Source organism: Protopterus annectens, chromosome 4.part0, assembly GCF_019279795.1.
Source record: "Protopterus annectens isolate FY-2018-M chromosome 4.part0, PAN1.0, whole genome shotgun sequence".
Taxonomy (NCBI): domain Eukaryota; kingdom Metazoa; phylum Chordata; order Ceratodontiformes; family Protopteridae; genus Protopterus; species Protopterus annectens.
In genome coordinates, this window is record NC_056733.1 from 895374872 (window position 1) to 895388747 (window position 13876).

A 13876-nucleotide genomic window follows, 5' to 3' on the forward strand; every position below is an offset into this window, starting at 1 on the left:
GCATTTGAATAGGGTCAGTGAGGAGTTCTGTTTTAAGTGAACAGGAAGTCTATTCCAGAGAAGCGGCAATCTCTGGGAGACATATCTCTCTCTCCAGTATGATCTGTTAGTGTGACAAGTTAGAGCTAGTGACTCTTGAGTCATTTGACCTGCAGATGAGTAGCATTTCCAGTAGGGCAGGGTTGGAGATTGCCCTAAAGGCCAGGGACAAGTCACCTCTCAGCACCCTATAAGATATAGAGTAAAGTAACATGGCTTTCAGCCTCTCCACACAAGTCATGGCTTGGAGTCCCTGTATTTTCTTAGTGAGAAACCTCTAAGGTTTCTCCAGCTGCTGCAGGTATCTGGTGAGGTACATGCAAAATGGTGCATTATACTCTATAGTGGTCTGATGAGGGTCAACTACAGTCAATATTTTAATTTGTAGGGATTTCCATTTTGCCAAAGGGAATAATAATGCATTTTGTTACCCTTCTTGTAATATGTTGACATCATTGGGGGGACTTTGCTCCCAGTTTGAAATCATGAGTGAACTTGATGAACCAAAGGCCATCTACTTTGGCCTGGACTTCTGAGAAATGGATATCAAACAGTAAGGGGCCCAGCACAGATCCTTGTGGTACTACACCGGCAATGGGCCTACTGGTAGAGATGGAGTCATCAATTTTGATAGAGTCTGTTCTGTCGGTGAGCCAATTGGCTACGCATCTAGTAACATAAGGGTTAATCCCTATCTGTGAGAGTTTCTTAAAGATGCCAGAGTGAGGAATTGTGTTGAAAGCCTTGGCAAGGTTAAGGAAGGCTTTGTGCACTGTCTTACTTTCATCCAAGCTTTGGTGACATTCTCAAAGAAGTTTATGAGGTTTAATAAGCATGATCTGCCCTTAACTAAGCCAAACTGGGTTGGGTCCAGCATTTGGAGGTCACCTATGTCCTTGTTGATAAAGTCCATGATAATTTCCATGGCCTTGCAGATGACGCTGGTTAGACTTATGGGTATGTAGTTCCCAGGGTCAGTTGATGGTCCCCTTTTGAGCAGGGGGATCACTGTTGCTGTTCTCCATTCTGCAGGAACATAACCAGTTCTCAAGCTATGATTAAAAGGAATGCCGAGTTGGTCCAGTAGGTCTTGTTTTACGTTTAGTAAATAACCTGGGATATTATCTGGTCCCATTGCGGCTGCGTTTTTGGCCTTAGCGCAGATATGACCTGTTCTCTAGAGATACCAGGCAGAGGGCAGGTGTCAGGTATGCTTTGGGATATGGAAGGTGGGGATGGGGAGGTGAAGTTTGCGCTGAATCTGTCAGTTAGTAGGCTGGTGATATCTTCAGGTGTCATATGAGTGAGCTCATCTATAACCAGTTTTGCACATAGCTGGGCATTCCCTTTTAAACTTCAGACATACTTATAGAATGCTTTATGATTATCCTTGGCTACGCATGCAATTTTAGTTTCATAATTTGCTTTAGAAGACTTTACAAGATTTCTGATTTTCTTGTTTAGGCTTGGGAGGGAACTGTTCCTCTGTAGAGTTATATCCCACTTGCTTTTGGACAACAGTTTCTTCCTCATGTTATGTCATCTGTTTACACTTGAAGTTCACCATGGTGGCTTGTTTATATAGGAAGACCTGGTTTTGATACGGTCAGGTACAGCAGAGTTTATGGAGTCACTTAAGTGTTATACAGGAGATTTGCGTACACTTCTGTATAGTGATCATTGATATCTACGATTGTAGGTGTTATGAAGCTTTTTATATAATTTCTTAGTAGGCTGTAGTTAGCTCTGGTGAGGTTTTTTTATAATGTTTGTTCCTGTGAGGGTGTCAGTTCTAGTAGTTACTTCAAATGAGACTGATTTGTGGTCTGACAACATAATATATGTTTTTTTCCTTGATGTACTCTGACCATATTATCTACATTCAATCTTACCCTTATGTTCTGCATTTTTGCTATGTACAAAAAATAATAAATCATTTTTCAGCCATAAAAATATTTTGATACACACATCATGGGCATGACTTCATGAGCAGTTTGCTAGGTTTTTACCAAGTCAACATTATACTGTTTGTGAAAAAATAAATATCCAGAGCCAGTGTTGTGGTTGATGGTTTTATTTATTGCTTCTCGAATGTTACATAGGCATGCTCACAGAGTTCGGTATGGATGCATTTATATGTACTGTGGTGACACAGATTCTAAAAACGTGACTAATAAACAGGAGTCAAAAGCAAAGAAATATACCTGTAATATAAAGATGAAAAAATTAAGCATGATTCCCCCGGTTAGATAGGCTGTAACATCAGGAAATTAAAGGTGCAGAAATGTTCTGGAAATACAGAAACCAGCAGTTCCTTTGAAAAACCAAAATACAATTAATAGAAAATCACATATTAAGCATTGTGGTAAGGCTGTACTTAGCCTGATAGCAGAATTAAATAAAATATTATGATAAAAAGCTGAACTTGGGAAATATAATGTAAATGTAGTGACCTTGGTAACACATGTTGGATGCAGTTACTGAATTAACAGAACAAAAAAAAATTCAAGGACTTATGTATATGGTTGTGCCTCATATCCATTTTAGAAGTAAATACATGTTCCCAGCCTTTCAGATGTTAACCAATGGGTAAGGAATGCCAAACCACAAGGAGACACCATTTTTTCAGACTGCCTTGTACACACATTACAAATAATATTGAAATACAAAAGAGGAATCATATGCAGGAGACTTACCCTTTGGCCAGTAATACCCCTATTATTTGCAAGTGATATTTATCTGATAACGCCCCTTTTGCAATAACTTAACTTTTATTACTGTTATCTACCTTTGTTAACAGTTATGCTATTTTCTGCTTTGTTATGATGTACCACCTGCCTGACTCCTTATCAACAGCTGCATAATGGTTTGCTTTACAATTATTGTGACATTTTTGCATTTGCCAGTACCAAAACTCATATATTGACTGTTTTTTATTTTGTTTTCTGTGAGCATGAGCATTTGTGTGTGTGTGTGTGTGTGTGTGTGTGTGTGTGTGTGTGTGTGTGTGTGTGTGTGTGCCCGTGTGTGTGTGTGTGTGTGTGTGTGTGTGTGTGTGTGTGTGTGCCCGTGTGCCCGTGTGTCCGTGTGTGTGCGTGTGCGTGTGCGTGTGTGTGTGTGTGTGTGTGTGTGTGTGTGTGTGTGTGTGTGTGTGTGTGTCTGTGTGTGCTCAAAGCTGGGGTCACAGCTGAAAAAGTTGCGGTGACAGTAACTTACCAGGTTATTAAACAGTATACAAAAAATGATGAAATATTTTTGTGTTACATCTATGACAGAATTATTATCCAGAATTAATACTGAATTTATATATTTATCCTATTATATGTAACCTACTAACAAAAAAAATGTATAAAATCATCAGTGTTTATCACTTTGATATTGCTTAAACTTGCTTATCATGATAAGCTTTTACATGAGGTGTATGTAAAATGCTGCCATTGTACTTTTGGCTTTTGGCCTATGAAATGATAAACATTGCTCCTTATGGGTAAATATATCATAATTAAATCAAAGTGATCACAATTTAAAATACTCATGATAACTACAGTTATGTCTTTTAATGGTGCCTTCATTTTTTGTATAGTGATTTCAATATTTCATCCCATACGTTTTGATACTTAAAAGTACAGCAGATGTTTTTTCTTAATTCTATCTGCTTCTCCTTCATTACTTGATTGCTCATTTTTAAATGTATTCTCTTTCTATTATAGGTGTTTCATATGTTGCATCAAAATCTGTGAACAGATTAATGAGTCAGAGTGTATGGAAATGAGTAATTCCCCTACTCACACAGTTCTGTTCATAAAGACACTGTTAACTGGATACGAACTGCTGCTGGAACTGCTAATGAAACGCTGTGAAGAATCTATGAAGTCATCAGTGTAACAGAGCAGTTTGCACGATTCTACACTTCCTTTTCACAAATGTAACGGTAGTATTCCATGCAGTAATCATCATTCCAACCGCTGCTCAAAGAGCCATGTCTGTGCAGGGAACCACAGTCCTCAGTTCTGTTTTTCTTGTGATCCCAGTTGTCTGGCTGCTTGTAATCCCAGAACCTATGACAGAGAGAGAGAGATAAAGAAAAAAAATACTAATAAAAATACTAATTTTATGATTGGTAGCTGACAGGGAACTCTTCCAGATAATTGAATATCACAACAGCTGTAAAGCCCTAATGTCAACCCTGTGATCTGTAGTTTCAATGAAGCTATGATAATTGATTTTCTCCAGTCTTAATCTGGTGATATTGACTGCCTTTGAACTTCTTTTATTTTCTCTGTTTCTCTATGAATCCTGTAAAAGTGGCTGTTATCTGAAGCACCTTGAGTTCTGTGATGTCTCCACACTGACCCGCTGTTTCTCCAGTCAGATTACAATACGCACATACAGACATACATACATACATGCATGCATACGTACATACAAATATTTCAAGCACAGGCATTAATGTCCTTCAAGCCTGACAATATATCAAAACAGTTGTTCCCATAATAAGTGTCCAGGCTGTTCTTAAAAATGTCTAAACTAGTACTTGCTTTAATGTAATTTGGTAGTCTGTTCCATGCATCAGCTACTCTGTCAGAGAACCAATTAGTACACTTCTCATTCCTATAGAATCTCCTACATAGGTTGTCTGATGATTCTCTGCTACCTTCTGATAACCCCAAACACTTCCAGAGGTAGTTGTCCCTAAATGCCCTATATACCTGAATAAGGTATTATCTTAAATGTCTATATGAGGCACTGTACAAGTTCAGATATTTTAGTGTTTCATAATAACTTAAATTTTCACATCCACAGATGCCGTTGGTATATTTCCACTGTACCCTTTCCAGTTTACATAGGCTTGTTTTCTTATATGGTTTTCATATTGTTATTCCATACTCAAGTTTGGGTCTAATGTAACTAACAAACAATGACTTCATAATTTCTGATTTACTAGACTTTATGCAACCTATAGTTCTACAACTATCATTAATCAATTGGTTGATATGATTGTAAAAACTCATAGCTGATTCTATCCATATACCCAGGTCCTTAAGTGAGTCTACAGTTTCAATCACTGGGTGCTGCATTAAATATTCACCTTTCAGTTTATGTCGCCCAAATCTCATATGCTTAGTTTTTTATGTATTTATTAGCATGTTATTTTCCTGTGCCCAAATGGTTAATTTAGTCAAGTCTGTTTGCAGACATGCCCTATCAGTAACATGTAATCAGTTTACACAATTTCAAGACATCTGCATATGATAGGTACAGAAGAAGAATATGTACATTTTACTGTTTATCAAATCACACAGTACCTATTCATTGTAACAGCCACTGTGTTCACATACCAGTCATCTCAGAAAGTGTGCTTTGTGCAGTGTTTGTGCCCCTATATTACTTACCCTTTATTTTTGATAGATAAATAGATAGATGTGCTTGCTTCTTTTAGAATTTCAAGGTGCATATTTTGTATAAACATTGTTTTATTCCAGCTGTTTAATTACTTATTGGCAAACCTGGAAGTTTGCTGAATGGTATGGGTCTCTATAGAGTGCATGCATGATCTAGTTGGCTATCACTTAATTTGACTGGCGGCCCGCTTTGCACCTCATTCACCTTTATCCTAAGCCACCCCAAGTGTTTGTACCTTTATACAATCCAAGACTACCCATTACCTATGACGTATGTCACATTAGCACCTTTCAAATGATTAAACAGTTGATAATTTTTTTTTTAAAGTTCTACCTCACAACAGTGCAATACATAATTCTAAAAAGAACAGAAAGTGGTTGTCTTAATTTACTAATCTAAAGAAGAGAATGCATAAACTTAACAAATTAACATATAATTACAAAAGTAAATTTTAACATAAACTTTACTTCATTAAAATTGTTCAAATGGATACTTGATGTCCTCTAGTGGTAAATAAGTGTCTGACTGCTGTAATCTTTAACTTTATTCTTCATCTTCCTCATGTTTCTAACAGTCGCCATTAACGACACTCATAGATTCATAGGTAAGTATCCTCACGTTTCTAACATTCGCCATTAACAACACTCATAGATTCATAGTTAAGTACTAGGCTAGCTGCCCTAGTGAAGCATTCTAAGCAGAGACAATTTTCTTTCAAAGATGACAGTCAAACCGTGTACTTTGTGTCTGGGAGGTAAACACCTTAACCGTTATGCCATCCATCAAACCCAACTCCACTCTTTCACATATAATCTCTACACTTATCTTGCTTACCCTGCAAATAATGAAAGTGCCCATATTTATAGGAGTTCTCCAATAATTTGTATAAAATCTTTGTTCCTAAACCCTTTCTGCTTCACCTCTTAAAAACATAAATGTATACACACATACAAACATCCATACATGCATACAGTGTATACATAAGTACATACAAACAGTGCACAGCTTTAAGATGTTCTGCTGAAAGTAAAAGAAAAAAACAGATGAAAAAAAAAACAGATGGCATCATAGCAGCAAATTATGAGAAACTGCATGGTATACACTGGTAAACTACATTATAAAGTATTTGCTAATAAAGTACATAGAATGCAAGGTCTAGTTTGGGCAATGTAAAACTCAAGTCCATGGCCCTTGTGAAAGGAATACAAGGTGTAGCAATGCATTTTAAGTTTTGCTGAGTTACAATCACCTGAGATGTACATGAAGCGATGCCTTATTAGCGTTATCATTTCATTCTCTTGGCCAGAGTCACCCAAGAAGAGGGCATGCACTGGACCTTTGTGGGAGCATGTCAGTTACTTTTACAAGTGTTGCAACATGAGCCTTTCCACCCCTCATTTTTGTAGTCAGGTACCACTTCCCTATTTCCAGTCCCTACTGGGGATCACGTAAAGAGTACGTATCACAGACATGCAGTCCAGGTCTTCACCCAGGAAAAGGCAGGCAGACATTGCTTAATTCCTTTTCCTCCCCACTCAGCCCCTCCATTCCATCATACTAGCCAGTTATCAAATCCTTAGTTACTGAGTTGTAGTTAAGGCTTTTCCCTGTACAGTAAAGTGCAAAAAAACAAACAAAAAAAAGCCAAAAGCAATATATTGAAACCGGTGAAAATAATACATTTGAATTTTATTGTAACAGGAAACTATTTCTGAATAAAGCTTTCTTCCTCATTTTTTGGTGATTTTAATCTTTGCCATGAATTTGGCATACTTTATTCATTGGTTTGATATTTATTGAAATATGGTAGAGCCATAAATTTGATTGTGCAAATTTGCAACATGATATTAGGGGCTACAGACTCCAACATTCAATGTGCACAGCTTGTGGCATTTGGGAACAGTGACTAGGCACTAAAAACAAGGTGAAGTCATCTTTGTGAAAGGAATAAAAAGCCTCACAGCAAGAGGTTCTCTGGTTCGATTCTTGGCTAGGGTGCATTCTGTGTGGAGTCTGCATGTCCTCCTTTCATTTTGCGTGGGTTTAATCTTGGTGCTCTGGTTTCCTCCCACATTCCAAAGACATGCTTCTGGAGCATTCTCCCCAGGCCTCCTTTGAAAATGGGCTCTGCCCCAGTTGGATTTTCCCAGTAAATAAATGTTAAATAAATAAAAACATAAAGTTGCCAGAGACACAACTGGTAGGAGAGGGTGGTTTAGTAGATCATAGGATCATAAGAGGTTACTAAGCTAATGGCCCTGGAGCCCTTACAAGTCTATCCAAGAATTTATCCCCAAAAAAGAAACCTCAGTCAGCACCTGTCACCCCTGTCTATGAGGGACACAGGTGGAATGCCTGGGACAAATTTGTGGTTTCCTATCCACTCATCAAGGTTGTGCTTGAAGAGGGTCAGCGAGGTACTCTGTTTGATGTGTATGGGAAGTCTATTCCAGAGACAAGGCAGCCTCCGGGAGACAATCCTGTCTCTCCAGCAGGTTTTGTGGATATCACATATTAGATTTAGGTCTTTTGAGTGGGTAATGCATGAGGATTTAGACTTACGGATATGGAGCATCTCTAGTAGGGCAGGGTCTGAGACTGCCTTGTAGGTGAGACACAGATCACCTCTAAGCAATCTGTACGATACCTAGCATGGTGATAGTGACTAGAACCTGTCCACATAGGACAGGTGTTGGAGGCCATGGATTCTCTTTGTGAGGTATTTCTGTGGCCTTTCTTGTTGGTGTGGGTGTTTGGAGAGGTACATACCAAATGGGGCTTTATACTCGATTATTGGCCTAATGAGGGAGGAGTACATAGAGGTAATAACCTCCTTTCCCTGGATGCAATCCCTTTACTTATGATATGAACCAAATAAAAGGCTTTTCTGACCATTGCTGCTACATGATGGTTGAATGTGAGATTGTTGTCAACCTGTGTACCCAGGTCTTTCACCACAGGTTGTGTGCTTAGGGGGTTGCCGTTGATGTGGTAATCAGTCGGGGCCGTGTTTTTGCTGAATGATATGATAATAATTTTTTTTCATTTAACATAAGGCCATGACTTTGGCACCAGTTATTTGTTGCTGTGAGACCCTCTTTCAGTACGTTAGCATCATTTGGAGAGTCAATGACAGCACCTAACTTACAGTCAACCGCAAAGTTTGGCAGCCACAGGCCTTTTGTCTTTGCCTGGAGCTCTGAGAAGTAGATGCCAAACAGCAGGGGTCCCAGGACAGATCCCTGGGGAACACCACTAGTGACAGGTCTGCTGTCAGATGTGGAGGTACCTATTTTGACCCTGTGGGTCCTATCAGTGAGCCAGTTGGCCACCCACTTGATGATAGGGATTTACGCCAAGTTGTGTTAGCTTTTCAATGATGCCTGAGTGGGGTATTGTGTCAAAGGCTTTGGCCAAGTCAAGGTAAGCTGTATGTACTGATTTTCCCTCATCCAGAGCCTTGGTGACACTCTCAAGGAAGTCAACCAGGTTCAACATGCAATATCTTCCCTTGATGAATCCAAACTGGGTGGAGTCAAGTGCTTGGAGACTGCCTATATCTTTGTTTATGAGATCTCTAATATTACACTCCATGGCTTTACAGATCAGACTTGTCAAGCTAATGGGTGATAATTACCAAGGTCAGTAGTGGCACCACCTTTGTGCAAGGGGATGACAATGGCAGTTCTCCACTCTGCTGGAATAAAGCCTGCATTTAGGATGTGGTTGAACAAGGGTGCTCAATGTAGAAACTAATTCTTGATGGAGATGGTGCAGAATACAGCCTGGGATGCTATCAGGTCCCATGGAAGCTGTGTTTTTTGCCTTGGATAAGGCCTTTAACACTTGATCTGTGGAGATGTGAGGTGTGGGACAAGTATCAGGGATGTTGAATGGGCCTTTGGGGGGACAGGGGGTGAAGTTAGTGCTGAACCTATCTGCTATCAGGCGGGCTAAATCAACAGGATCAGAGTAAGTGGAACTGTTAAATACTAATTTGGAACAAACCTGGGCTTTGCCATGGAGGTTCCTGATTTTACTGATGGTGGATTTGTGGTCTCCCTTTGAGGCTAGTTTCAATTCATAATTGGCTTTGGAGGTTTTCACTAGTGATCTAATTTGCTTGTTGAGGCTAAGGAAGAAGTTTTTGCAATTTGGAATTTATTCCTTTTTACCCTTGGACAACAGTTTCTTCCTTTTGCTGTAAAGCCTGTTGATAGAGGATGTCCACCAGACAGGTTTGTGTTTCCTTGAGGAGCAGGTTTTAGTTCTGTTGGATATGGCTGAGTCCATGCAGTTGTACAGGTGCTTATATACTGCATTGGCGTACTGTTCAGCATAGTTGTCTGCATCCTCTGTGGGAGGGTCGGTGGTATGAAGCTACTGATACCCTCCCTTAGGAGGATGTAGTCAGCTTTTGAGAAGTTGTTTAGCCTGGTTACAGCTGGGGGGTAGGATAGAAACTTCGAACAAGACAGATGGATGATCTGATCTCACCAGGGAAGAACATGCTATGGGAGTGGTGCAGTGTTCACCCATGTTGGTGAGAACCAAGTCCAGAATGTTATCTCCCCTAGTGGGGGATGAGACGAGCAGGTCTAATGTGTTAGAATTGATGAAGTCAAGGAATCATTGGGTGAGTGCATTAGTGCAGGAATAGATCACCCAGTCCATGGTGGGGTACTTGAAGTCACCAAGGATCAGAGTGTTAGAGGGTAACTTGATGGAGTCAAGTTGGTCCAGATAGGAGGAGTGGGTGTCCGGAGTCATGGAGGGGAGTCTATATCTGGCTATAACTTGGATGGGTGTCTTGCCAACTGTCAGTTGCACCTGGAGTAGTTCCAGTGTGTCATCCTAGCAAACCAGCCTGAAGGTGTGCCTGTCTTTAATGAAGATAGAGACTCCACCATCCTTAGTTTTCCCAACCTCATTTTCTCATTTTGGGGTCAGAATTTGTGGAATGAGGTATAGTCTGGTAAAGAAGGAGTGCTGTCCGCAGCCCCGAACCAAGTTTCTATGACCTCACAGACATTGGTATCTTCCAGTGCGAGGAGAGCCTCCAGTGAATGCATTTTCAGGTTAATGCTCCTAGTGTTAAGCATGACCTTCAGTTTGCTTTTTGAAAGATCTTTTATGTTGGGAGATTGGTCTTTGAGACATTGCTTAAAAAAGGCACAATGGGGGAGGCAAAATCCTTAGCCAGGACTTGGGATCCTAGGGATGACAGGTGGAGGCCATCTCTTGCAAAGCATTAAGACCCGTCAACCATGTCATCCCAGGCAGACAGATACTGCATCCCCTTGGGATAACACCAGAAACTAAGCCAATTGTTTTAATCAATTATTTTTTGTTGATATTGTGGTATCATTCTTGGTGAAGGTAGGATGTTATTTAGGGCTAGGGTCATACCTGCCCAGGACACATACTCTTAAGAGCTCAATCATGTCTCTGTTCATAAAGTCTATGTGGGTACGTCTCAAGTCACACCAAAATAGGCAATGACAGATCATACTTGTACCTGTTGTGCAGAGACTTCAGTGCATACGCGATGTGGCATATTCTGGCACCAGACAGACAACTGACCGCGATCTTCTCCTTGTCAAGCCTGGTGAGGGCGACATCGGTGTGTCTCACAATTGAGTTGCCACTAACTAGTATGTTTGGTTTATTGTTATGTCTTATGGGCTGCGCTGGTTTATTGTTATGCCTTACAAATTGTGCTTGTGAGACACTGGTGTGTTGTCTGCTGTTGTGTGTGGAATGTTTGTGAGTGTGTTTTGGAGGTCTCTGATGTTTAGGTAAGTTTTTATTGAGGAACTCTGCATAGGTGGGTGTGTGTTGTGCTTGGCTATGTGATGTGAGTGGTGTGGTGTTTGTGCTGACAGTCTCCTCTTTGTCAGGAGTACTGAGTGTGGCATGAGAGAGCATATACTACAGGCTACTGATGTAGATGCATTTCTCACAAGTAGAAGAATTATGTGCTAGGAGAAGAGGGCTGTCAGTGAACATGAGGCAGTTGCTACACTATCTCAATATGCCCATGTCCACCAGGCTGGCAGGAGAAACTGATGGGAATTGTCCAGACATAGTGTTCTGAATACTTGGGCGGACTTATGGACAGACAGTTATGATAAGGGTTTGTCCACAAGAGTGTAGACCACAAAAACCTTCTTAAATATAAAATAACTGGCCTGATGCCCAAGTGCTAAAACCAAAACTAAGAAGCTTAGAATGAAAGATAAATTTAATCAGACAACTGACCAGCAATAATAAGAACACAATTACAGTAAACGCAGCTGAATAAAGTGTACATTTTTATTTGTTAAATGGAGAGGGAAGAAACAGAAGATAATTCAACATTAAGAAACTAGGGGGGGTTGGCCTTCCCAAATGCTCTCTCTGTCACAGTAGATGGTGCTGATGAGATGGGACTGAGAGGAGTGTCCAAGATCAAAGAAGCAAGGGGGTAGTCCTTCCCAAATGATCTCACTGTACTCAGTTGAGTGAGCAAATGAGATGGGACTGGGAGGAGTGTCCAAAATCAGGTTTACAGCAGGGGTGGGTAATTTCAAAGCCACCAAGTTTAAGAATACAACAACAGTTGGGCAGAAGGTTGGGAAAAACAAACAAAATGCAGACACGGACCAGCAAAATACAATCAAGCAAATAAATAAAGGCACTACAATTTGCAGACACAGAGCGTCACAAGGAATGGTGCCCCATTTGATGGGGAAATGATGGGGCCATCCTTTTAATTAGGAATGGGGTAATAAAAGGCAGCAAAACTCAATCTGGTCGTGTATGAGTACAGGAACATCAGAGCCATGGAAAAATCTCACAGGTCTTGTTCTGCCATGTAGATGCCCTTGGTTCCTGTTCTGCTTAACTATACCTAGGAACGATAATAATGCTGCTTTTGTACTTTGGCTGGGACTGAAGCCATGCTGCGGTGGGGAGAATAAACTAATATTGTTTAGGTACATTGATACCTTTTTAGGACTTTGGACAAAGGAAAAAGGATTGCAACTGGCCTGAGATTGGGCAGTTCAAGTGTGTTACCTCTTACAGAGAGGAGTAAGGTACCATTGAATAAACTTCACAGGATTATATATTATTTGATGGATCAATTTATCAGAGAAGAATCTGGACAGGCAACTGAGTCTGCAGCAAGCTCGAGATACTCAAGCACGTTACTGAGTGCTAAAGTGAAAGGTTTTGCTTTCTTGAGCAGCTTCATGATGGTGTCTATTGATAAAAGGTCAACGGTGAAGAAAATGCTGTTAGTATTTAAGTAGTTGGCTCTGATATAAATGTCTTCATTTGATAAGAATGTAATTATTTTTGTGACAGGTGTGGTAGCTTTTATAAAGTGGATATCTGAAGTAAAAGGCACATTATAATCAAATTAATTTGGGAGTGGATTGGTTGAGATATCCACTCATGTCCTTTTATTGTTCTAAATTTGCTTTTGATTTTTTTGGGGATTTTTGGAAGTAAGAACACTAGTTTTTCTTACTCATATTTACTGTATATTTTGCCTTATTTCTTAGGCTCATATATGCTTGTGAGTTTGGGGTTATTTTATTTGTTTGCAGTTTTCTGAATGTGTTTTCTCCAGGGTTCATAGGTTATTTAGCTTTGTGTACCATTCAAGGAAAGGGGATATATTTTGCTTTTTGTCGCAGTGGAGTTATGCAGTTGACTAAGTGTAAAACAAGGATTTCATTGAAATATGTTACTGCTTTATTTAATGGTAAGTATGTTAAATGTTGCTCATTGCATTTTTTCAAGGAACAATGGGTGACTGTTGCCTTTTGATGGTGTTGTATTTTTCCTCCACCTGTGATAATCTATGCAGCAAAGTTATTCCTGTGGTGACTAGCATGTCAGTTTGACATCTCTTTCTGAAATGCTGTTCCCTGATGATATAGGGAGGATCTCCGACAGGGTGGTCGAGAAAACATTGCTTAACAGAACTGGAAAGGCTGGTAAGGAGCCGTATGAAAACATATGGTGAGAGACACAGTGTGGAGCTGCTGATTTCACCCCTTGACTAATGAAATTATAGCAGCATCTGCCCCATACCTCTCAACCTCTGAGAGCAAAAAATCTGGACAAGGCCATAAATAACGGGGAACAAAGGCCCAAAAATAGGGGCATTTTTTAAATATTGCTCTTACAAACTTAGAAGGTTGATAGAATAATAGGTTTTGCATTAGCATGAATTTCCTGAAGTGTATGAAGCCTGAAACTCAAATGTCTTTAATTTTTTTCTGACTTCAACCCTCAATAATTTGCCAAAGATTTGAGAGAAAACCACAATTTTTATGAGAAAAAGACAAAAAATATGAGGCAAAAATCTGGACATTCTGTGAAAATCTGTACAGTTCAGATTTATGCTACCCCCATATTTATGAGTAGACATGAGCACCAA

At 39.9% G+C, this 13876-nt stretch overlaps 1 protein-coding gene across 2 annotated transcripts in view; it reads right to left on the reverse strand.

The window, feature by feature from the left end:
* Positions 1 to 3132: 3132 nt before the first annotated feature.
* The window catches only part of LOC122799654 (asialoglycoprotein receptor 2-like), a 308957-nt gene continuing 298213 nt past the window's right edge, over positions 3133 to 13876 (reverse strand). For both annotated transcript variants that reach the window (XM_044068857.1, XM_044068858.1), the window contains one exon: positions 3133 to 4097. In XM_044068857.1, coding sequence (XP_043924792.1) covers positions 3944 to 4097 — 154 coding nt within the window. In that variant the 3' untranslated portion in view covers positions 3133 to 3943. The remainder of the gene's footprint in view (positions 4098 to 13876) is intronic.